The 24,371-nt window shown below is 48.2% G+C and overlaps 1 protein-coding gene across 1 annotated transcript in view; it reads left to right on the top strand.

The window, feature by feature from the left end:
- ANKRD26 (ankyrin repeat domain 26) overlaps nt 1-24,371 on the top strand; it is a 969,942-nt gene that overhangs the window by 817,697 nt on the left and 127,874 nt on the right. Inside the window, exons 36-37 of the mRNA XM_086919420.1 lie at nt 3,562-3,852; nt 9,089-9,324. Coding sequence (XP_086775546.1) covers nt 3,562-3,852; nt 9,089-9,324 — 527 coding nt within the window. The remainder of the gene's footprint in view (nt 1-3,561; nt 3,853-9,088; nt 9,325-24,371) is intronic.

The raw sequence follows: 24,371 nt of genomic DNA, 5'->3' as shown, positions 1-24,371 counted from the left end.
ATCTCAAAACCTGGCTCTAGCTAAGACAGTGCATATCAAGCAAGCATTTAAAATGCAATAGGTCTCGCCTTTGATTAAGGTATTAAGTTAAAGCCATTTGCTTTGCTAATGGTATTGTATAGCTAAGCAAATGGCTTTAACTTAATAAAAGTGAAGACCTATTGCATTTGTAATGCTTGTTTGAGGAAGTGATGCTTTGTCCATTCCCTCCTTTGTTTAGTTTTTTTGGATAACTTTTCAGTCCTCGCAAAATATTTGCACGCTCTTAAGAGGCTTTGTTAGAAAAGGGGAACAAAAGGGATATGCTGGTACTCACTGCCTTAGAGAAAACCTCTTCATACTTACTGGGGCTAATATTGTCCCATTAAAAGCCTGGCAAATCTGTGGAGTATTCCAATGTGGTTCTGTTAGAAGTATGGCTGACCTGTTGAGAATTGCTGGCACTGTCACCTTAAAAGTCTGTCTTCCATTAAAAAGATGGCTAACCTGCTGTGTTTATCTGTACGGTGCCATTAAAAATTGTCAGAAGTGCTGAGTGTCCCTGGATCGTTGGCTTCTGTCTTTGTCGTTCATGAATACATGCGTCTGATTCTATAATCGGCTTGTTAGTCCCTCCATAGTACCACCTGGCTGTTCTGGATTACTGTGCTAGTCACACTATTGCTGTTCAGCTGCTCTTGTGCCAGTCACTTACCACTGTGCTGCACTTCCAGGGTTATGCCAAGTTCCTAACCAATCACCCTACCCCTCTTCTCCCATAGCTGTCACTGTTAACCAGGCTCGCCTGTCACACTGCACCTGCTCCCTTCACCCACTGCTATGCCAGCCAGCCATTGTGAGAAAGTGCCATCTTTCTTGCATAGGTATGCCCCCATTTTTTTCTAAATTGCTGATGTGCTTTGATTGAGTCTGCCCTGGCCTCCTGCCAACCAGGTGCCCAGGGCCTGTGTTCCTTCCCTAAAACTGTGTTGAAACTAAAACACAATTGGCAACTCTGGCCACCTCTCTGCCCCAAGTAAATGGTACCCTAGGTACCCAGGGCATGGTGACCTGAGAATACCCCTAAGGGCTGCAGCACTTATTGTGCCACCCTTAGGGGCCCTGTACCCTGACACCCACACACTGCCTTTGCAGGCTGAGTGTCTAAGTACAGAATTACACAGAGAGTCGACATGGCACACATCAATGTGGTCCAGTATATATACAGCCACTTTCTTACAACCATCCCTTGGTCCGCCGGGTAGCTCTTATTGTTCTCCTGTGCTTTCTCGCCACAATCATAAGAGTAAAGGAGCACAGGACAGCCCAGGGACATCTTAAGAATTTCGGGGGCCTTGGGCCAAATGTAATTTGGGGGCCCATGTTCGGATTCGTGATCCAGTTTCATCTCTTTAGTGCCCTCTTTGGCCAGGTCACTGAAAGTGCACAGGCACACAGACCCATATTCTAAATGTGTTTACATTTATTATTTAAGAACAGTGATGTGTTTTCAGTTTTAAAATATACAGCAGCAGCTCACTAATATTATTGCAAATAGTCTTTGTAACCCCCACCTATTTCTCGTCTGTGACGTCTGGTTTTATCTAAAAGAAACGTTTTATTTATGGATGTTGCATAGTGTTGAAAACCAAAAACATTTCTTTGCAAAATGTCTGAAATAGACTCCAACATATCACTCACATTAAAATTAAATTAAAGGAAAACTCTGTTTAAAATAATATTTTTAAAAATTATTCTAGCTCATCAAGGCAAGACTGCAGAACAGAGCTAGCTGTATGAGGGGGGCCTGGGCTCACTTTGCTCATGCCTTAAAACCAGGGCAACTGGCATTATGCAGCGGGGGAGGGTCAAATTATTTGGCAGGGTTGAGTAGATTATGCAGTAACACAACGCACATTTTCCGACATTATGCGGCACATTTTGTGATAGTTTTACTTCATTATTTTTAGGGCCTTTATTTATAAACTGTGCCGCTTTCAATTTAGATTTAAGAAGCCGAGGTGAGCACCGTGCTTCAACATAGCCTTTTGTTTCTACACAGCACCGGCCAACGAGTGTGGATTTACAGCCCAGCCCCTCCCCCCTCCTCGCTCCCCTGCCAAGGAAAAGCATGCAACAAAAACGAAAAACAAGCATATGCAATGCAACAGGTCTCGCATTTACGCGAGTTTAAGCTATTGGCATTGTAATTGACAATGCCTTTTATTTATGTTTTGGTTTTTAAAACATAAATAAAAGGCATTGTCACTTACAATGCCAATAGCTTAAACTCACATAGATGCGAGACCCAGTGCATTGCAAATGCTTGTTTTACCATCACTTTTCCTCCCTCCCGTTGTCTGTGCTCCCCACTTCCAACCCTCCATCCGCACGGCCAGCACTGTCTGCATCATCACACTTTTTTCTATATTTTAGCCTTGCTGCACACCAGTGACACTGCACTACAACATGGGTAAAAGACCCTGGCATAGGTGAGACCTATTAGCTTTGCAAATGCTTGTTTTCCCGTGGCATAGGCTCAACTCCCTTGATTGTGTTCTTTTGAGTTGGTTCCAAAAGGCCACTGTGGGATTTAGCATGGTGGCTCTGCCAAACTTGTCTTCTGCCTTTTAACTGCATAGTAATGTACCTATAAGAGAGCATAGGGCTTTAAGATGCAAGACAACTAGAATTTGAGCATATTTGTGGATATATGTTTATTATGGATTGTGTCCCATTCCTTTTGCTAGTTTGAAAAACCTAGAGTGTGACTGATACTACAGCACATTTAGCTCTTTAAAACAAATCTCTTCAGTGTCCATCTCAGGGTCTTGCTGATATCTCTGCACCATGGTGGCAGTTAATTGAAGAGCAGGGTCTTGAAACTTTTTTTCATCTATTGATACATTTAAAGCATTTTTATGTTTTTTAATGTCACTCGCTTATATCCTTACTGTAAAATACCACTTTGCTTGATAATCGAGAACTTCCTCCTTGTATGGTTGACACAGTGCTTAACCCTGCAGCATGTGAAGCTGCATCGTAACTTCTAACCATTCAAAGATGTTCAAAAGTATACTGAAAGACCCCATGGACTTCCAGTTTTGAAGTGTTGTCGCAGCTACAGCTCTGTATTTCACCTCGTTTGCAGTGAATGCATTGAGTTTGAACTTTGTTCATCTGTGTTTCTGTTGTCCTTATTTGTGCTCCTGATCTATTTGTGAGACCCTGGTCAAAGTATATTGGTGATATGGCCTGCAAGTGGTGGTGTTTTAGATTCTGCACAAATTGCAACACTGCTCTCCCTCTCCTTCATTCTGTGCTTTTGGATTGAAGACCCCCGAATGGGAGCAATGGCTTTTCATTACATTGCAACAGTGATAAGAGATGTGTCTATTGCGTGTGTCCATTTATAGGTGAACCATTTTAAAGGGTGATAATCTACCAAACAGTAGGATTGTAACTCTGAATAATAAGCATAAACTGTAGGTATTCACATGTACTTTGGGAAACACTGTAAAAAAATATTACTTTTACCTCTAATATAATATAAATCTTTAACACATCTTTTTTGTAACCTAGATCGATGACCTTTCCCAGAATTTAGAAATGGAATCAGCGAAGTGCATTCAGTTAGAATCCATGAACCGAGACCTAAGAGAACAGTTGTCATCAGTTAAAATTCTGCACAAGAATCATGACCGACTAGAAAAGAGCAAAAGGCAGTTGGAGGAAGAGGTTGCAAACCTAAAGCGTCACGTTGAGACAAACATGACTGATCACAACCAGATGGGGCAGTACAAAAGAGAAATTGAAGAACGTGCTAGACAGGAGATTCGACAGAAACTTGAGGAAGTCAATATGTTTTTACAGGTGAGTTTACCTGCTTCTACTAGATTTTAACAGCTTTGCTTTGACAACTAAGTTGCAGTTCACTTTTTACTCGGTCCACCTTTCTACAGATAATACAAAGCCCAAAGCCAGGCTGTCTTTTTCTACAGGACTATTCCTCATGTGTGTCATCCAAATAGGATCCCATTTTCCAATTATTTTTGCAGCACTGGCCAAGACCAACCGTGCTTCCTGGTACTTATTGAGAGGGTGTGCAGGATAGTGTCTATAAGGTCTGCCATGCACTCTATTCTGTCTACGTTAAATATTCCCAACAGTTGCTATGTGCCGCTGGCCAATATTGCATTTGGTCCTGCGGAGACTGAAGCTGGTTTCTATTAGTAAACAAAGGTACTTTTACTCTGGTACCAGTTGCAAGATCTTGTCTCAAATGCATTGGCTACCTCCTGTTCCAAATGAGGTGTTAATCTTTCTGAAGAGCCAAATCTTTTCCTTCTGGATGGTAGTAGGAAACAGAAGAGCAAGAACTTTCCCTAACACCAGTCCCTTCCTCCTAAACATCTGAAAATGCCATTTATGTGAAAAGATCATATCCTTTGATGCTGATGTTCCTTTTAGTGGTTACATGGAGCAATATGAGCAGTTGCAAAGGTCCTCATCATTTTAAACCCTCAGTGTAAACTTTAAACCAGATTTCTACTTCCCTTTGTACTTTCTCAGTTATGTAGGGCTTTTCTCTCTTACTTGCTCCTTCCATCTATGCAAAATAATGCATTCCAGACTTTTGTCCTTCACCTACTTTCCTGTTCATCTGCAACATTAGACACATTACAAATAATGCATCTTCCTTAAATTTTACTTATCACCTTGATCCCTATGCAGTCTTTTTAATCAGCCTTGTGATGAATACTGGCACTTTATAACACACATGTACATTTGTAGGTATTTTCCTTTAGCGTGTGTTAACACCATCGCTGCTGATGGTTTTCCCCTCCTGTGCTGGGTCCCGAGTTATTCCCATTGTTCATGACGAGCTCAGCTCGTCATGAGCACAGCTCAACCGTGCCTCATGACGAGCTGAGCTCGTCATGAGCATCAAAGGGGTTAATATTTTTCATTGTTTCCATTTAATTCCAACACATTATTCTGTTAAATACCATGTATAGCACTTGCCATGGCAACAATATAATCTTTAACAATGAATCCCTGCTGCAGACTGCCAAGCTCAGTGGGTTGGCATTCAAATTGATGAAAGGATCGGTAGTGAACCAGAAGATAGCTCTCCTGTTCCAGACTTACATATGATTCAACCATCGATCTTCAGTTGATTGATCATGAGTCTTTGAACGGATCTGTAGTGCAAGGAATCCTGGAAAAATCACCTGGAGGGAAGAAGATATTAGCCCCATGATCTGCCCGAGATGTGTCTGCAATATCTGCTCTCTCAATATGTGTTTCCTGAGTTCCCTTCAATTATTAGTTATTCACTTTTGTGGCAGCTGCAGTATTGCTGAACTGAGTCAATACCAAACACCAGGAAGGTTATGGTCTCAAGGCTTTTAAACTCACACTTGTCCCGGTTGACGACAAACCCGAAGTTATGGTGCACATGCACCACAACGTTCACGTGGGATACCAGGGGCTGAGGACAGTGGTTTATCTGTAGGATGGCGTCCAGGTACACAATAAGTCTTACTCTTCTGGCTCTCAAATATTCCACAATTAACTCATGGAATTGGTTAAACACTAGGAGGCTGACAAAAGAGCTACTAATTGACACTGAACTGCAGGAGCCTGCAATGAGGTTTAAAAATAGGCACCTTCTGATGGATACATCTAACCGCAGATTCCTAATCAGACTGGATCCGGAAACATTTTGACACTCACATAAGTTCTACAACAGATTAAACTTTGCCTACCAGTATGGGTCCTATAATTTGTTCAAGTGGCTGTGCCCATCCTTCTCTGGACACCTCCTAACATCTCCTAGTTTACACATAGACATCTGTGGTTCACCCATATATACTATCCTCTCCAATGAGGCCCTTTGTTGCTCACCAAGAATGCAATTGAGGTAGTGCCTAAAGTGTAGCCGGGGATGGTATTCTGCACGCAGTACTTAGTAGTTTCCTAGAAGGATTAATGCCTGAGGTAGATTCAGGACCTCGGGTTGTCGAATTCATGTCTCAGAAAGAAGAAATTCAATTTTTGACTCTCAAATAAGTTCTGGCCCTGTATCTCATGGATTATCCAGGAACTTTATGTTCATCTGCCACTCAACCAGGCCCAAAGAAGTACATATGCTTTATAGTAGGAGCTGACTATTTGAGTTAACCTTTTGGCCTTGCAACAGCCCTTTACGAATGTCATGTTATGGTTGTGGCCCATAGTCATAGGTCAGGGATACATCTATCCCTATAACTTGATGACTCGCTGTTTAAGGTAAGGTCACCACAACAAATTTTGTTGTTGTCCTCGCTTGGTTTTCCTGTGATAGTCTAAATTCTATCTACAACCTTCTCTGAGACCATTATGGATACAGTGGCCTTGAACATATTTCCTCCTCCACAGCAAGTCTAGCTCATTCAGGCAATGATCCCAATGTTTCAGGCAGCGTTTCTAACTATTTTGAAACTCCTTTGTCTACTAGCTTCTTCCTATATTTAAGCTTGCTGCAACATGTGGGTCTTTCAATGCAACAGGTGTCTGCAGTGGGCCCAACAGCCTTTCAGTCAAGATCTGTGTTTCTGACGAGGCTGAACAGAATTTTCAGTGGTGGCTAAGGGATGCCAGACTGACTTGTGGCAGGCTGTTCTTCGTATTACTTCTCTGGGAGGTCACCTTGACAATATGGAGATCAGAGGTCTCTGCTGGGCCAGCACCATCACATAAATCTTCGGGAGCTGCAGGCAAACCTGTTGGCTGTCAAGGTCTTTCTGCCTTATATCAAGTTCTAGACAATCCAGGTGCAGTGCCACTGCCATGTGGTATTGCAGCAAACTGGGTGTATTGGATTCGATTTGGAGTGATGAGTTTTTGGTGCCACGTGTCACTTCATGGTATCTCACAGATGGTCAGTCATCTAGCGGTATCCCTTAGCATTGAACAGACACACAGCAGGCATCCTCTTGCTGGCAACAAGCGACGTCTATATCTGGAGGTGGCAAAGGACATCTATGCTCAGTTGGTTTTACCCTTAGTAGACTTTTCTATTTCTTAAAATTCCTAGTGTCCATTGTGTTTTGTCTGTAGACTTCCCATAACTGCCTCTAGGAGACATATTCTACCATCAGTGAAACTTCAGCCTTCTTTATGTATTTTCATGCCTGCTGCTTATCACATGAGTCCTGAAGAAAATCAGACTGGGCTGGGCTGAGCACAGGTGATTGTGGTACTCACGGATTGGGCTCAGGAGGTCTGCTACTCACAAATCATGAGTGTGTGCCGTCCACTTTGACTTGAGGATCATCTGTCCTAGCAGCAGGACCGAGTACTACTCTCGAACGCTCACGCTCTACACTTTTATGCATGGAGTTTGAGCCAATGCAGCTGAGAATTTTTGACCTACTGTCAGAATGTCTTCTTAGCAGCCCACCATCCTGCATCCTAGTTAACCAAATCTATATTTTTAGGCTGTTTATTTAGATTTGTTGCCTGGTGTGAGGAAACACAGGTTGTCCTCCCTACAAACAAAATTGTCTTTAGTTTGGCATGGTTTGTGGTGGGAACACTAATGATTACTTATCAGCCCTACCAGCTTTTGTTTCCTTGATCAGCCCTCATTATTCAAATCACAAGTTGTGAAGTGTTTTTTAAAGGGGTTTTTCTTATTTTTCCTCCTGCCTACTTTATTATATCTATATTTTGTTTTGCCTTGGCAGGAAAGAAAGTCTATTTTGCCCATGGAGATCTAAGAGTACAGGAACCCATAATACCTTTTTCCTTAAACTGAGAGATTTAGGCTGGCGAGCTGTTGGTACAAGCCCTTGCTTCACAAGGTGCCCGAGAACTTCATTTACCTCCCTTTTTACTGAGGCATCCACTACCATTGTGAAATCGTCCCAAATGGGACAAAACTCTGTTCCTTCTCCACGTAGCCCTCTTACTCATAGTTTTAAGATATGGAGAGAAGGTGTATTGAATTTTACATGACTGAGCAACCAGAATACGCACATGTATAATTTATCCCCTAGGTCACACTCGCCCCTCTGCACTCACGTGGGGTTGTGCTCACGCTTTGCCCTCATCACTTCAGTAGGACTGTCTGACTAGTACAAACCAGGGTATCTCACTGTGTGTGACCGTGGGATTAATGCAGTCCTAAGTGTTGCACATATCTGATAGAGCTGAGCTGCCATGCACTACTGGTCTGACATATGTGAAGTGCCATAGTTGTCGAACTGTCAGTTGGCACTGCAGGCAGCACCTCCTGTTCCTTGCAGAGTGTGTCTCAGCTCCTCTATGAATCCCCCCCCCCCTCCCCCTCCCCCTCCCCCCGAAGTATGTTGCGAAGGACTGAGCCTGCTACTTGGTATGCCCTTGTGTAGATCTTGCCTGCAGCCTGCATGTTCCTGAAACAAAATAGCCAAAATCTCCCCCTCAAACAGCTCTGTCCCACCTTAAGGACAGTAACATGAACCTGAAAGTTTCCAAAATTCCCCCAAAAAGCTTGAGAGTGGTAGCCCTTTTTAAAGAAGTAATAATGTTAACCACTATCCCTTAATGTAACAACAACTTTGTTGTTCTAAATACACAACTGATTAAAGAGAGAACGGTGAGAGTCTTAACTGGCTGCTAAGCAGCAATGAAAGAGGAAAGTGGGGAGCCTCTTCATGCATTGTATGTTGTGTTAAGGACTCTTAGTGACTGATTTGTTATTCTGCCTACAGTGTTCTGGAAAATGTAGTTGGTTTGTTTTGAGCCCTTATGAGGCTACTGACCTATAGTAAATGGAAAAATAAGTGCATAATCCTCACCTTCAGTCCTGAAATATAATGACCTCAGAGGCTTAAGACTATAAAGCCCATTTCACAGTATGGCTAGCAAGACGTTACTGAAACTTTCATCCTTTTTTTGTGCAAGCTCTTACATCTGATGAATGGACCTGTGCTTGCTTGCTTTCTTTTATGTACCTTATTGTATTGCTCTTTAAAAAAATGTATCACTAGCTCAATTATATTGAAAATAGAACTTAAAATTGAAGTGTTTACCTAATTGATTGTTTATGAAAGCTTCTGTTCTTTTCTTTTTCTTTTAGACCCAGGCAGCCTCACAGGAGACCTTAGAACAAATAAGAGCAACTAACGATGCTTCACTTAGAAACCAAATGGAACACAGGATTAGAGACCTAGAATCGGAGTTGAGCAGGATAAAAAGCACACAGCATGACAGCATGTGTCAAAAAGAATCAACTCAAAGTGAGCTGGATAGATACAAGGACCTATACTCAGAAGAAATTAAAGTTAGAAAATCTTTAGCAGCAAAGTTAGATAGGTAAGTCAGTACTTTTGTTTTTTTCCATAACTGTATCTCATTTTTACATTAAGCACTGGTGAGCTTGATTGTAGCTGAACGGCACCTCAGTGAGGATCTTTGAAACCTGTTCTAGTGCTCTGCACACCATCCAATCACCCCGCCAAAAGGGTTGAGGTAGGTAGGCGTGGCCATTATTCCCGAAACTATTTCTTAAAGTTTAACCGTTCTGTGGGAGATGTTTGTTCCCACAATTTAAACTTATCACCGAAACCAAACTGCTGCAGTAGTTGTGATTTCCGTCTAGGTGAACCCCACACTGTGGCCTCTACTGGTAGGACCTACCTATCCAACAATGGGAGGGTGCATGCTTAGTACTCGATTGCCGTTCGCTACCCAAACATAAATTGCAAATAGCAGACATTATCTCAGAAACTTTGGTCTGATGCCCTTTCCTTAACTGAGACTTGGCTGACAGAAACCTCGGCTCCTGACATACTAGATGCAATGTCCCAAAACTATGCTATACTTCGTCTTGACCGTCCCACACTCAGAGGAGGAGGGCTGGCGATCATTTTTAAAAGTGCTCTGCGCTGCCGGCTGCAACCGATCAATATTACGAATTCTGAGTTAGCTTTCTTTAGCCTTACTGTTAACAGTAAGGTTACACTGACTGGGTTCCTAATCTATCGACCACCGGGATCAGCGATGCCTTCTTTTAAAAGTTTAGTTGACATGATTTTGAACTACGCAGTCAGATATGCTAATTTCACAGTTTTAGGGGACATCAACATTCATATAGAAGACTGCCCGATCACGAAAAAATGTATGGAAGATTTGATTATGTTCCAACATACTTAATTAGTTAATGACCCCACACAGGATCTGGGCCATATTTTGGACCCCATCTTTACCAACTCTCACTCCTTAAAAGTAGCTGAACCCATCCTGGTGTCGTGGTTAGACCACCACCTGATTTTTTGGGAGATACGGAACCCTTACAGGCAGGGGTGCAGCCCCAAAAACCCACCTCGCGTAAATGGGTCTGGATTACCCTTACCGCATATATGAGGGCCCTAAACTCCCATAGACCAACTCTTACAGAATGTCCATCATTATCTCATATACAGATTAAGGGGTGGATTAATCTAGCATTAGACTCTCTATCACCACTTAAGCCAATTACTAGCAGGCCTGCTAAACCCTCCGAACCCTAGTTCTCAGAGGCACTCGAAGAAACTAAGAGGTCTTGCAAAAAGCTAGACCTTGTATGACGCAAATAATATAATGAAAACCTTGAATCTACATACCTTGCAGCCTTAAAGAAGTTCCACAAGGATCTTAAGCAGGCCAGTGCGAACTATTATGTCCTACAAATTAAACACTCCAAAAACTCCACCAGGGAGCTCTTTCAGGTAGTTAAGCCCCTCAACTCCCTAGAACATACTACAGCCGCTAGTCCCTCCATCTACTGAGAGTTGTGATCAAATTGCAGTCTACTTTGTGAACAACATCTACGCTTCTTTCCCGGAGAGTGCTAGGACTTTTAAGAAGCCTCTGCTCTCCAGTACTGCGCTAGACACCCTGGGAAAACTCCTCAACTTACAACTTGTTTCATAGATTGATACTTTGAGGCTAATGCTTAGAATTAAATCTAGATCCCTCCTAGACCCTGCATCCCCAGCTATCCTGGAAAAGGCAGTGCTACTATTGCTCCGGTACTAACGGAACTACTCAAATTGTCTCTGCACTGGCTTAGTCTCGAAAGAGTTGAAGCACGCCATGGTCATCCCTCTGCTCTAAAAGCGTACCCTATACCCATTACAGCTTGAGACCTTAAGAACTATCTCATTTCTCCCCTACTTTGCAAAAGTGGCAGAGAAGTTTGTCAACCAAAACTAATGCAGTTTTTAGAGGAACACGATCTCCTTTATGAGACACAGTCTGGATTCGGACCCTTCTTTAGCACAGAATCAGCTCTACTTCTAGCTACTGACTCAATACTCAAAATTGCTGATGATGGTCAAACGACGGCTCTAGTCATGCTTGCCCTGAGCTGCTTTTAAAACGTTTTCTCATGGTCTGCTACTTGACAAACTACCCAATGCAGGTAGAGCAGGTCTGGTCCTGGGCTGGCTGGCTGGCAAGTTTTTCAGAGGGTCGCACCTTTCAAAATACTCTGCAAACACATGTTCCGTTTCTCAACAACTGAAACAGGGGGGGCCTCAGGGCTCTGCCGTGAGCCTAACCCTCTTTAATCTGTATATGCGGCCATTGGCAGACCTTCTGCAAAAACAAGGCATGCAGAATGTGTCATATGCAGATGACACGCAGATGAACCTCACTTTGGAACAGGACAAAGGCAAAGCAGCAGAGGATTTTAAGCTCTGTCTGGAGGACATGGCAAATTGGATCAAACAGAGCTGCCTCAGGCTAAATGCCAGCCAAACAGACATCCTAGTGGTAGGAAAAGAACCCTCCATCTGGTCCTCAAGGGGGTGGCCTATGTTGTTAGGATCTCCACCTTCTCTGAGCCAGAAAATAAAAAACCTAGACGTCTGGTTTTACTCCACCTAATCCTTCCCTGATCAGATTTTGGCTCTTACAGGATAGGGGATCTTAAAAATGCTGAAAAAAATCCTGGGCCTTATCCCGTACAATGCTAGAAAGACAGTGGTACAGACGCGCCTGACATCTAGACTGGACTGTTGTAATTTCCTCTGTCTGGGGGAACCAAAAAGGAGCATATATATGCTCCAACAGGTGCAAAAAGCTGCAGCTCGAATGCTTCTAAACATCCCTAGTTTTTCCCCATCAGGTAGTGCTTTGGAGAAGCTCCACTGGCTCCCTATTGAGGCGAGGATATCCTTCAATATGCTGTGCGTTATCCACAGAATACTGCAGGGCAATGGCCCGAAAGCTCTCCTCCCCATGATAAACCTCTACCACCCCAAGCGCAGTCCGAGATCAGCTTGAACCGGACTGGTCTGCATTCCTAAATTCAACAGGAAACGTTTTGGAGGTATCTCTTTTAGGTACCTGGCAGCCAAGAGGTGGAATTCTCTACCTACATAATCTGAAAGAGACTGTAGTTATAGATTGCTTACCTTAGAAATTACCCCCAGGCGTCAGTCTGGATCCAGAGAAATTTTTTCGGAGCAGTACCCCATGTGTCAGTGGGTGGCGCCGGTGGACTCCGCGTCTGTCGTCTGCATCGTGGTTGCCGGGATGACGTTGCGGTGTCTACTTAGACGACGCCCCTTCACACTGATGACAGTTCTTTCTTTTTCCACGTCAGCCAGCACAGATCCAGAGAGAGTGTGCCCCTTAGTCTTTTTTTGACTAAACCTTTTCTATTTTTTCTTGACATTTTTTTTTTAGTCTTCAACTCCTGGTACACGAGGGATATCACCTCGTCGGAACGGCTTCAAGCCTTGTGACTCCTGCCGCAAGCTGATGTCGGTCACTGATCCTCACCTCGTGTGCCTCTGGTGTCTAGAGCGCAACCACAACTTGAAGTTGTGCTCCAACTGCCAGGCCATGGACCCGAAGTCTCTGCTGGAGTGGTCCCGAAAGCTTTTGGAGGCCCGGCCGTTCACTCCGCGTTGTTCAAATCTCGGTTGGGAGGAAGGCAGCAGACCGGTCACAGAGCCACTACCACTCGTCCTCGAAGTCTTGATGCTCCTGGGTAAGTCAAATCACAAGAAGAAAGCGAAAAATTATCGTTGCTCTTCGCCTTCTCCGCGTCTGTCAGCTGACACGGAACCCGGAGCGTCGTTGCTCTCCGGCTCTGTCTTCAAAGCCCGCTTGGATGGCTCTATGCTTCCCTCCTTTTTCCTGGAGCCGAAGTGTCCCCATGCCAGCTTTATGCATTTTACGAAGCGCTGCACAGCATCATTGGGAAGTCCGACTCAGCAGGCGCTCCTTCGGGCCCCACGGACTCGGCTGGCGGCCCTGGACCTTTGATGCCAGCGGCTCCAGCGCCAGTGGGCCCCCAACACTCCAGCCCTGGATCCGGATCTATGCCAGTCGACCGCACTGGACGTTCCCCGACGCCGATTCCAGTGACGACACCTCCGACCTCGGTTGTGCAACAACGACCCCCGATTTGGACCCGTTGTCGGACCGATGTTGTTACCGGCGCCGGAGGGTACTTTTGTACCGCTATTCATCCCTGGCGTTCCCTATCGCCTTGAGTGGCAGCCAGTGGAGGACTGGGAGAGTCTATTGACCCTCTGGCTGACCAACTTGAAGAGCCAGACTGGAAAGAGTTGCTGGGTGAAGCCAGTGGTCTGGATACCTCCCTAGACTGGAATGCTTTCTCCCCCTACCGTAGCTACGGAGGAGGGAGCTTCCTACGCTCTGGTGTTGCGTAGGGTCGCTGAGGCCTTGGGCCTCAAGCTTCCTATGGTGGCAGTCAGGACTAACCTCCTGACATTGGTGGTTCAACCGGCAGCGGCCTCTTCGGAGCCCCTGCTGCCTATTAATGAGGCCGTCATGGACATCCTTCCGGGCAGTTGGTCCAAGCCCAGCACAGGGGCTCCTGTGGACAGGAAGATTGCCTGACACCACCGCCCGGCCCCGGGTGACCCCCTTTTCCTCACCCAACCTCGAGAGCTTGGTGGTCCAAGCCTCTATCTCGAAAGGCGCATTCCCTACTGCTCCTCAAGATAGGGAATCCAAGAAGCTGGGCCCTCTTGGGAAGAAGATGTTTTCTACCGCCAGCTTAGGGCTGCGGTCGGTGAACACTGTATGCCTCTTGGGCCGTTATACCCACACGGTGTGGGATACAGTTGTACAAGTACTTCCACAGTTCCAGAGGTGGCCCGGGCCGTGCTCACCCACACAGTTGTTGAGGGTTGAGACGCAGCTAAGTTCACCAGCCGGTGTGGGCTGAATACTGCCGAAACTCTGAGTAGAACGGTTACCGCATCCGTAGACCTGAGGTACAACGCCTGGTTGAGGACGTCTGGCTTTTCTGGGGATTTCTAATTCACCCTTTTGGACATGCCCTTAGATGGCCATTGCCTGTTTAGTGACAAGGTAGACTCAAGGACTCTAGAGCTACGGCCAGATCCTTGGACCCAGCGGCAACCTCTTGCCCCATGCAGTCTGCCTTTCGCCACTTTCGTGGCTAAGGAAGGGGTGCCCCAACACGTTCCATCCAAGGCCACAGGTTTACGCAAGCTACCCATCCTATGCATGCCCACAGACGTGGGACCCAGCGACGCAGGTCTGGGGGCCAGGGGGTGGGCCAGTCCACCCTTACCTCCCTGCAGCATCCTCCATACCTTCCTAGTCCCTCTTTTTAGGTTAGTGGGAGGACAGATTTGTCATCACCTCCCCCACTGAAAGAACATCACATCAGACAGGTGGGTTTTGCAGATAGTCCGAAGGGGCTACTCCCTCCCCTTCGACACCACTTCTCCCTCCATGCCACCAGCACTCCATCACATGTGGAAGGATCACTTGGCCCTTCTCCGCCAGGAAGTTACAGCTCTCTTGGCCAAGGGAGCTATTGAACAGGTCCCTGTGCCAGAAGTAGGTTGTGGTTACTATTCCCACTACTTTCTGGTACACAAGAAGGACAAAGGCCTGTGTCCTATCTTAGACAGCAGGGCCCTCAACCACTTCCTCTGGAAGGAGAAGTTCAAAATGTTAACCTTGGCTCAGGTCTTGTCTGCTCTCAACCCTTGAGACTGGATGGTAGTGTTGGACTTGCAGGACGCCTATTTTCACATCTCTGTCCTGCCATCCCACAGGCGTTACCCACAGTTCATGGTAGGCCACGAGCATTTCCAGTTTACCGTGCTCCCCTTTGGCCTCACCAGCTCCCCTCGGGTGTTCACGAAAGTGATGGGGGTGGTCGCAGCTCATCTGTGCAGCTTAGGGGTGCCAGTCTTCCCCTATCTGGACGACTGGCTGATGAAGGCGGGCTCGCCCCAGGCTGTCGTGTCTCACCTCCAGACTACGGCGGACTTCCTGCATTCGCAGGGGTTCACTATTCATGTGCCGAAGTCTCACCTGACTCCCTCTCAGAACCTCCTTTTCATCTAAGCAGTTTTGGATACACCACAGTTTCAGGCCTAGCCTCAAGAGAAGCGAGTCCTGGAAATTCGGGATATGATACCGATGTTTCAGCCTCTATCCCAGATTTCGGTGAGAATTACCCTGAGGCAGCTGTGCCTCATGGTCTCCTGCATCCTGCTGGTGGATAATGCCAGATGGCGTATGCGGGCTCTTCAGTGAGACCTGTTGCAGTGGTGGCTCACAAACCATTTTTGGGTCAACAACAGATCCCTCTCCCTACCCCAACCAGAGTTCACGGTGGTGACAGATGCGTCACTCCTGGGATGGGGCGGCCACATGGGAGAGGCGGAGTTCACAGGCCGCTGGCAGAGTCTGGGCTCCACATCATCCTCTGGAGCTTTGGGCGACCCTTCTAACAACTGAAGGCATTCCTTCCTTCTGTCAATGGAAGAGTAGCGCAGGTGTTCCCAGACAACACTACCGCCATGTGGTACTACAACAACAGGGCGGGTGGGGTCATGGACCCCATGTCAAGAGGCCCTACGCCTTTGGACATGGCTGGAAAATGAGGGTATATCCCTGGTGGTTCAAAGCCTGGCAGGCTCCCTGAACTCCAGGCCGGACAAATTCAGCCGCCAGTGCATGATGGATCACGAATGGCGTCTTCACTCAGAGGTGGTGCAAGGTCTCATTCTGCAATGGGGAGAGACTTGGTTAGATCTATTCGCCACCGAACGTTCATTGTCAGCAGTTTTGTGCTCTGGATTTTCCAAGGTGGCACTCGCTCGGCAACGCCTTTCATCGTGAGTGGAATTTCGGCCCCTGTACGCCTTTCCACCTGTAACACTTCTACCTAGAATGCTGAATAAGATCAAGCACAACCGGGCCCAAGTCATTCTTGTGACTCTGGACTGGGCACTAAGAGTCCGGTACTCCGAGCTCTTGAGCATGGACATCGATCCTCCGATCAGACTGCCTCTTTGGGAGGATCTTCTGTTGCAGCACCAGGGTACGGTCCTCCATCCAAATCTTTCCACCTCCTTGTGTGGAGATTGAGCGGCGACAGTTGACCGCCTTTGACCTTCCTCTCGAAGTCTGTAATGTCATCTTGGCAGCCAGGCATCCCTCCAACTAATATGCCTACCTGTATTGTGGCATGGTGCACACCAAATGCTGCGGATCCCCTTTCTGCCCCTCTTTCAGAGATTCTCCTCTTCATTATCTCTTTGGCCCAGCAGGGCTCTGCTTCTGGGCACCCTTAAAGGCTATTTTTTGGCATTTCGGTCTATCTTTACCTTCCCGATCCACCTTCTCTTTTCAAGTCCCCTATTGTAAATAGATTTCTGAATGGCATTACTCATCTCTTTCCTCCTTCTCCTTTCGTAATGCTACAGTGGGACTTGAATATTGTACTTACTTATCTTGTGTGCTCCTTTTGAGCCACTACCTAATTGCCCTCTCCGTCTTCTTCCTTTAAAGACTGCTTTCCTACTTGCCATCACCTCTACGCGCAGGGTGAGTGAGCTTCAGGCTCTGTCTTCCACGCCTCCCTTTCTTACTGTTCATCTTGACAAAGTGGTCCTTCGTACTAAGCCCTCTTTTCTGCCAAAAGTGGTTACCTCTTTCCAAAAGGTCAGACCATCACATTGCCCACCTTCTTCCCGCCTCTGCATCCTTCCAAAGAGGAGGAGAGACTCCAACGTCTGGACCCAAAACGTGCACTGTCCTTCTAGCTTGACCACACTAAAATATTCCGGGTGGACGATCAACTCTTCGTGGGTTATGTGGGTGCTAAGAAAGGTCTGGCTGTGCACAAACGTGCCATCTCTTGATGCGTTGTCTTATGCATCAAGATCTGTTATTCTTTAGCAAAAAAGGAATCTCCAGTAGGACTGCGCGCCCACTCTATCAGGGCAACTGCAACCACTACTGCTTTGGGACTTGGAGTTCCGCTGGGAGACATCTGCCTGGCAGCCACGTGGGCATCCCTGCACACGTTCGCTAAACATTACTGCATCGACAGCCAAGTCCGGAGAGACAGCTTCTTTGGCTGTTTTGTTCTCCAGGATTTTCTGGTGTGAACTTAGTTAGCAGACCCACCACCGGGGTTGGTATTGCTGGGGTATCTATTTTAAGTCGAGGAACAATAACAGAAGTCTCTTTCAGATGAACAAGTTACTTACCTTCGGTAACAATGTATCTGTAAGAGACATATGTATTTATAGATTCCTTACTACCCCATCTATCCTCTCCGTTCTGCGAACTGACTCCTAGGGATACGGACTCCCTTCTAGGGCCCTAGTTATGTGCACCAGTGGTCAGTGTCTTTCATGCCTCTGCGCTTCTGACGTGGAAAGTCGTGTCAGAACTGATGTCAGCGTGCAGGGGCGGGATCTTAAGTAGACAGCCCAATGTCATCCCGGCAACCATAACGCCGACGATGGACGCAGAGTCCACCGACGCCACCTACCCATGCACAGGGTTACTGCTACGAAAAAATTTCTCCGGGTCCAGTCTGACGCCTGGGGGTATTTTCGAAGGTAAAGAATCGATAACTACATTTGTCTCTTACAGATACATTGTTACTGGAGGTAAGTAACTTGTTCCTTAAGACCGGAGACACCAGATTTAGCTTTTAGGAAGCAACTCAAAACGTGGCTGCTTAAGAGAAATCTTCCTCCCTACAGTTTTTTCCCTTCTCGTTCAATTATGATCTTAGACTCTGAATGGAATTCATTGCGGGGACACTCTGTAATGGAGTAGCCATTGCGCTATATAAACTGCCATAACATGACAATTTGGCATGGAAAGCAGCTGTCGGCACCAGAAAGCCCTGAGGGTCAGAGTATCCAGTCCAAGTGAGTGCTGAATTAATTACCTTTGAGACTGAAGTAGACACTGACATCTAGTCAAACCTCACCCTCAACACCTACGACTTGAGGACCTTCTTAGGAAAAGGTCCAGGCAGCCACAAGGCAATGCACCATTTACAATGACCCGCATTCTCACCATGTACTAGCAAGACCTCTTGCATCAACAGCAGTTCCTCATACAAAACAAAACATACTTTTTAGGATGCTTCTTCCAGTGACATGAAGGCTTAACCTGCTCCAAAGAAGAAAAAGCCTGAACAAGTTTGCCCTCGTATCCAGACACAGGTCTGTGAGTCCCATTCTGACTGGATCCGGAAAACTTTTTGCCACAGCATCCCTCCCTCCGCCTGATGTCGGCATTTGTGACGTCAGCGAGGATACATAAGTCCGACCCCGGCGCGCCTACGTCAGCTTTTTCTCTTTTCCGCGTGTAATGCGGATACTTGTAGTGTCCTGGCATATTTTCAGGTCTTCTTTTCTTTTTCGCACTTTGGCGTTGTGGAACAGTGTCTTCTTGTGCACGTCCCATGTCAGCGACGGACGCTCACCCGATTTGCATGTGGTGCCTTGGCGAGCACCAAGACTTAACGGATTGCAACGCCTGTCAGCACCTTAAGCCTAAGTCACGGCGGGAGCGCTGGATGAAATTGCTGTTGGCCCGTTTTTCCAGGTAGATGTCATCCCATCGTCCGTCCCCTACCTCGGAAGCAAGGAGCTGCCGGTACCGTCTGCGACATCATCCCTCGCCACGGCCCCAAGGGCGTTTCTCTCCGACTGGTAGGTCCTTCATCTTGTCCCGGAGGCCCTGTCCTCCTTCAGTTGTGGGCGCCGGTTCCCCTCAGGACGCACCCCCCTCCTGTCACCTTCCTACCCGCTGTTTCCCAGCTTTGGGGCAACTAGGGCCCAAATTACAGCCTACGCTGCGGCTCTGCAGGCTTCTTTGGCCTCTTCTCCACCTCCTGAGACGTCAGCGGATCCTTTGCCTCGCGCAGGGACTTCTGCGGAGTCGCCGGCGGCTCCGGCCCCGGCCCTTGCCCCGAAAGTTTCGGCTTCAGGTCGTAGGAGGGTGGTGTCATTGAGGTGTAGTCCTTCGGGCCTCCCCTCTTCGCGCCTGGCGTCCCTGCCTCACCGTAAATCCCTATGGGGCTCCCTGTGGTGTCGCAGGAGATCGCCGGCACTCCGGGCTTGCCCTCGAGTCCCCCTTGGTCCTCTAGCAAGCGGCTGCCTCGCCAGAGACCGAGCCGGCACCTTTTCGGTGCCGGGAGCTTTCCTCCCCAGCACTGGCGGAGTCACGGGTGGAGGCTGGGACCTGGGGTGCTTTCCCGAGTCACACTCCTTTGCCGTACCGGCATCACCCCGCCCCATTCACCTGGGGAGCACGTGATGGCAGAGGTCGACTCGGCGCCGCAAATGCCCACTCCAGCGCCGATTGACGTCGATCAGGTGCCTGTGGCGGACTCCACGGAGCCATGCCGGCATCGGGTCCTTGATTCGTCTCCTGAGGTTCCTTCCTCTTCGGAGTTCTGTCAGGGCGCCGCATTGTTGCCTTTTCACCGGCATCTTCCAGGGAGGGCTCCTCACCGTCCCCACGGCCTAAATTCTCGAACCCTTCTTTCCGTGGCTCGTGATTGGCTTTTCAACCGGCCTCTCCACCTTCCCCTGGGGCCCCTCAAGTTCCCCACTGATCTGTGGATCCCCCACTTTTCCGGGGACGGACAGCTCAGTCTGCAGCCGTCACCCACGGAGGAATTACTTTCTCCTCTGCGGCGCCCTGCAGAGGCCAGTGTTGCCTTTGTTTGGGCTATTTCCACGGCCGCTGGCATTCTGCGGATGGGTGAACCTGTCAATCCATTTCCTACAGATAACCTTTTGGAAGTTTTCCACCAGGGCTCTGTTGGACGGGAGCTGTTCCTTCCTTTTGAAGCGTCACTCCACAATTCCCTTCTGGGGGCTTGGGGACACCCTGCCACTGGTGATCCGGTGCCTCAGCTGCTCCTGCATCGCTACAGTCCTGCTCCGCACGACCCAGTCTGCCTTTCCTTCCACCCTTCTACTCAAGGTTCTCATCTACGGACGGCTTTTCCGTCCTTGCCTGTGGTGTTGTTCCCTCCGTCTCGGGAAACCCAGTGGTTGGATTCATGGGGGCGTAACTTCTTCACTTATTCCAGTGCTGCCTCAACACTCTGTGTGCGTTGGCTAAGGCTACTTCCAACCTGTGGGACTCTTTGGAGTCCGTTCTTTCTCATGTCTCCCATGAGGATGCCCGTGCTGATCTGCGGAGCCATGTGTTGGATGGTAGGGAGTTGGCCACATTTATTCTTCGTGCAGCCTTGGATGTTGCTGATGCTCTCGGCCGTGCTATGGCCATTTCTATGGCTCTCCTTTGCCATGCTTGGCTGCACGATGCTGTTTTTCCTGAAAATATTAGGGAGCGTCTGGTTGACCTGCCCTTTGATGGGGTCCTTCTGTTTAACACTAATGCAGACTCCACCATCCAGCATCTTCTTGCGGGGCTCCGTCCCACTCCTCCTCCGTAGGCTGGTTTGTTGAACCTCCGGGACTTGATTGGAGGTGTTATCCCACTTGCTCCTGGAATCTGGTGTTTGAAGTGACCGTTACACTTTGTGTGGTTTGCTGAGCCTTCAGGGTCCCTTGGTTGGCCCCTCTCTTCAGTTGGCAGCTGGTTCGGCCCCTTTTTTGGCAAGAGTGTACTTTTTTGGCTGATTACTAAGCCTTCTGTGGTTTCTGCTGCAGGTTTTATGGTTTTGTTCTCTGATGCAGGATTTTTTCCCTAAGAGTGGTTTCCATACTTTCTTTGGGACGTGTCATACCCTAAGTGGGGTACTTGTAGCTATTGTATAGCTCTGTCTTACGCTGGGAGGGTGTGGACTCCCCTTGCGGGTACCTCGCCTTTCCTGGTGTTGCATTCGGCTGGTGCGGTTTCTTGGTCTTTACCTAGGCATGGCTTTGCAATCTACGGCGTTGTGCTGCGGTGTTTTTGCCCTTTAGTCCGCCGTTCGGCCTGGTCCTCTGTCTGGTGTTCCAGAAGGGATAATTTCCTGTGTTGACGGCTTGTTCCGTGCTACTTGTTTCTCCTCTTATCTTCCGGCTGGTCGCACTTCTTCGTGTATCGGTTCTGTCCGGAGCGATCTCCTTATAGGGGTCGTTAGGGATTTTTCTGGGGGAAGAGGTGTGGTGCAGCGGCCAGGCCGCCTGACTCCGGACCAGAGGGTTTCACGGTTTGATCCCCGGTGCCGGTGGCAGGGAAGCCCAGCACCATGTGACTCTGAGCAATAGCATGCTCAATCTTCCCAACGACCACCAACGCTTGGAAAACTCTACGGAGGTAGCTGTGGTCTTTACTAATGCTGAATTTCATTCTTTGCCCTTGTTTTGAGTTGGCGTGGTCTGGGCGTTCGGTTTTATGGCGCTTGTCGGCGGCCAGCTGCTCCCGCCTGCCCTTCTGGTCTGCGGCCAGGGGCCTTGACGTGGGCCCTGACGCTCCTGTTCTTGTTCTGCTGGAGCCTTGTGAGACTACGTCTTTCTTCTGGCGCCTGCCTTTATTGACTGAGGCGCTGTTCTGTCTTGTCTGTCAACTTCAAGCTGTGATAGGTTAGGCTGCCCTCTTCACTGTGTTTGTTTTCCTGTGGAGGCCTTTGTCTTCGTTTCTACCTCTTCTCCTTTGAGTCTTGGGGTGGTTCTTCTTTCCCGGTACTCCTCCGCATTGCCTGTACCTCTGGGGCTTCTGGTGGAGGTCCCTGGTACCTTGACTGGGCTTGGGGTGCACTGGCCCTCTTTTCACCTTGTCCTTGCTTCCTCCTGCTTGGCAGGGGCTGGGCTGCCTCTCTGGTCTTCATAACACATCCCCTCTGGGGCCGGTGTTCCTCCAAGATGGTGAGGTTCTCTTCTCCTTGGGGACGACTGGGCTATTCTCCTTGTCCCTGTTACTCATCCCCTATTGGGGCCCTGTGAGGTCCTCTCGCAGACCCTCCTTTCCATTGGGTATGGCATGGGTATCTATTCTACGTTAAGGAATCTGCACCTAGTAGTCTCTAGCAGATGTACGAATTACATACCTTCGGTAACAATGTATCTGGTAGAGACGATTCTAGCCGCAGATTCCTTCACGACCCGCCCTTCATCCCTGTTCTGCGAGGACCCTTCTTTTGTCTTCTGCACTCTCCTGCCTCCGGGTGGTTGTCTCTTGCGAGTGCATTTTCTTTCTCCCTCCCTAAGGGGATACTCTTCTTGTTGTTTGCTCCATTCCTTCCTTTCTGGTGATTGGTTGATGATTTCATGGGTACTTCTGCGCCCCTGCACCCTGGTCTCCAGTGTGGGGTTGGCTCGTGCCCTTCTTCCTTTCCTTGCTTGCACTTCTGACACCTTTGCAGTCCTTGGGGTTGAGGTCCCTTGGCTGGGTCTCGACCCTTAGCTCTTTTCAGGGTATGTCTCTCCCTGCTGGTGTTGTCTTGGGATGAATTGTCTTTGCTCTTCCGTTCTGGCCTGTTCTGAGCGGTGATTGCAGCCTTCTTCGTCTGCTGTGCAATTTTTCACATGCTTTCTGCCTGTTTAGGCTGTTTCGCAAACTGTTCCCGTGTTCTCACAGTTTTTGTTTGTGATGGCTCCGCCTTGTGTCGCAGCAAAGCTCTCCGAAAGAAACTGACGTAGCCGTGTCTGGGTGGGACTTATGTATCCTCGCTGTCGTCACGAACGCGGATGACGTCAGGGCGGAGTCACGTGGTGCCGTCCCTCTGGCGCGCAGGGATGCTGTGGCAAAAAGTTTTCCGGATCCAGTCTCACGCCTGGGGATAATTCTATGTTAAGGAATCTGCTGCTATAATCATCATCACCAGATACATAGTTACCGAAGGTAAGTAACTCGTACGATAACATGCCTCTGAAACTGTACCCAGTCAATGCATCACCGCCAGGTGATCCCACTATGTATCACTGTCATAACATGAGCATCAGACCATAAGGTCCTGATGGACGTAGAGGAGGAGGATTTCTTCATAGAAACATTTTCCAAAATGGAGCACTCCATTCAGTTTTGCCAATGTTAAAAACTATTCTGAAATGCTCTACCATCAATTTTAAAGACCCCATCAGGGCAATCTTTCCTCTATCCAGCTCCACAAAACGGTTTTCATTAGTTCACAGGCCTATGTCTGTGACAGACCCACACTTGGTTTGTTTGTGGTGCTTGGAGAGGGACCCCCACTCCAATGGCTGCCGCACTGTGCACCCCAAGACACTGAGGGAGCAATCCTCAAGCTCCTCTCTGCCCAACGTCTGATGACCCCATGACACTCAAGATCCCAGTCATGCGAAAGGTCGTGTGCCGCACTCTGCAATTGTCATCCCACTTGAAGTTACCAGGAAAGTCCCTTCGACTTCGCTGCGCCTGATAAAGTTTTTTGACGAGGCGTGGGATCATTGGCACTCCAGGTATCGTACTTTGGCAGAGCCTAATTCAGGGTCCAACCAACGCTTCCCTGATTTTCCTCGAGCTGGAGCAACCCCTGCCTAACCTAAACTATTTTATGAGGTCATGCACCTCATATTTGAACGGAGGTCCCTCAGGGGCTCCTGCCCCACGGGTTTGGGAGATGGCCCTCTATGGATTCTCGCCAATGTTTTTGTCGTCTGCTCCAGTCAGGCACCATGGGTGCCATGTTGGATCCAGAGCGGAGTCACTGGAGTGACTGAGACCTTCCTTGGAGCCCGCTCCAGTGCGGACACACCATTGCGGCACAATCCCCATCATTATTCCTGTGTTCGACACAGAGCTAGATGGGCGTCATCTGAACCCGGCACCAACCATGACCATGCTCTCCAGATTGGACTCGATGCCTTTTGCCTTTGACAGGCTCGGAAAGGGAGACAATTGATAGGGGTCTTAGGACTTTTATGGATACCAGCATCCCTTAGATGATAATGAGGAAAACTGGTATGAGGAACTGGCTGAGGCCAGTGAGTAGACACCTCACCTGACACTGGCTTAGTCTCTCCTCCTACCTTGGCTATGGAGGAGAGAGCCTTTCGCTATAGTTGTGCATAGGGCGGCTGAAGTCTTGGACCCTCTGCTACCCTCAGTGACGGTCAAGATGAATTTTCTTGACAGAGCTGCTTCATCCAGGAGTCGCCCCTTCCAAACCGTTACTC

This window comes from Lissotriton vulgaris, chromosome 1_1, assembly GCF_964263255.1.
Source record: "Lissotriton vulgaris chromosome 1_1, aLisVul1.2, whole genome shotgun sequence".
In the NCBI taxonomy this organism is placed as follows: Eukaryota; Metazoa; Chordata; class Amphibia; order Caudata; family Salamandridae; genus Lissotriton; species Lissotriton vulgaris.
Note: the sequence above shows the minus strand (reverse complement) of the source record. Positions and strands in the feature narration are given on the sequence as shown.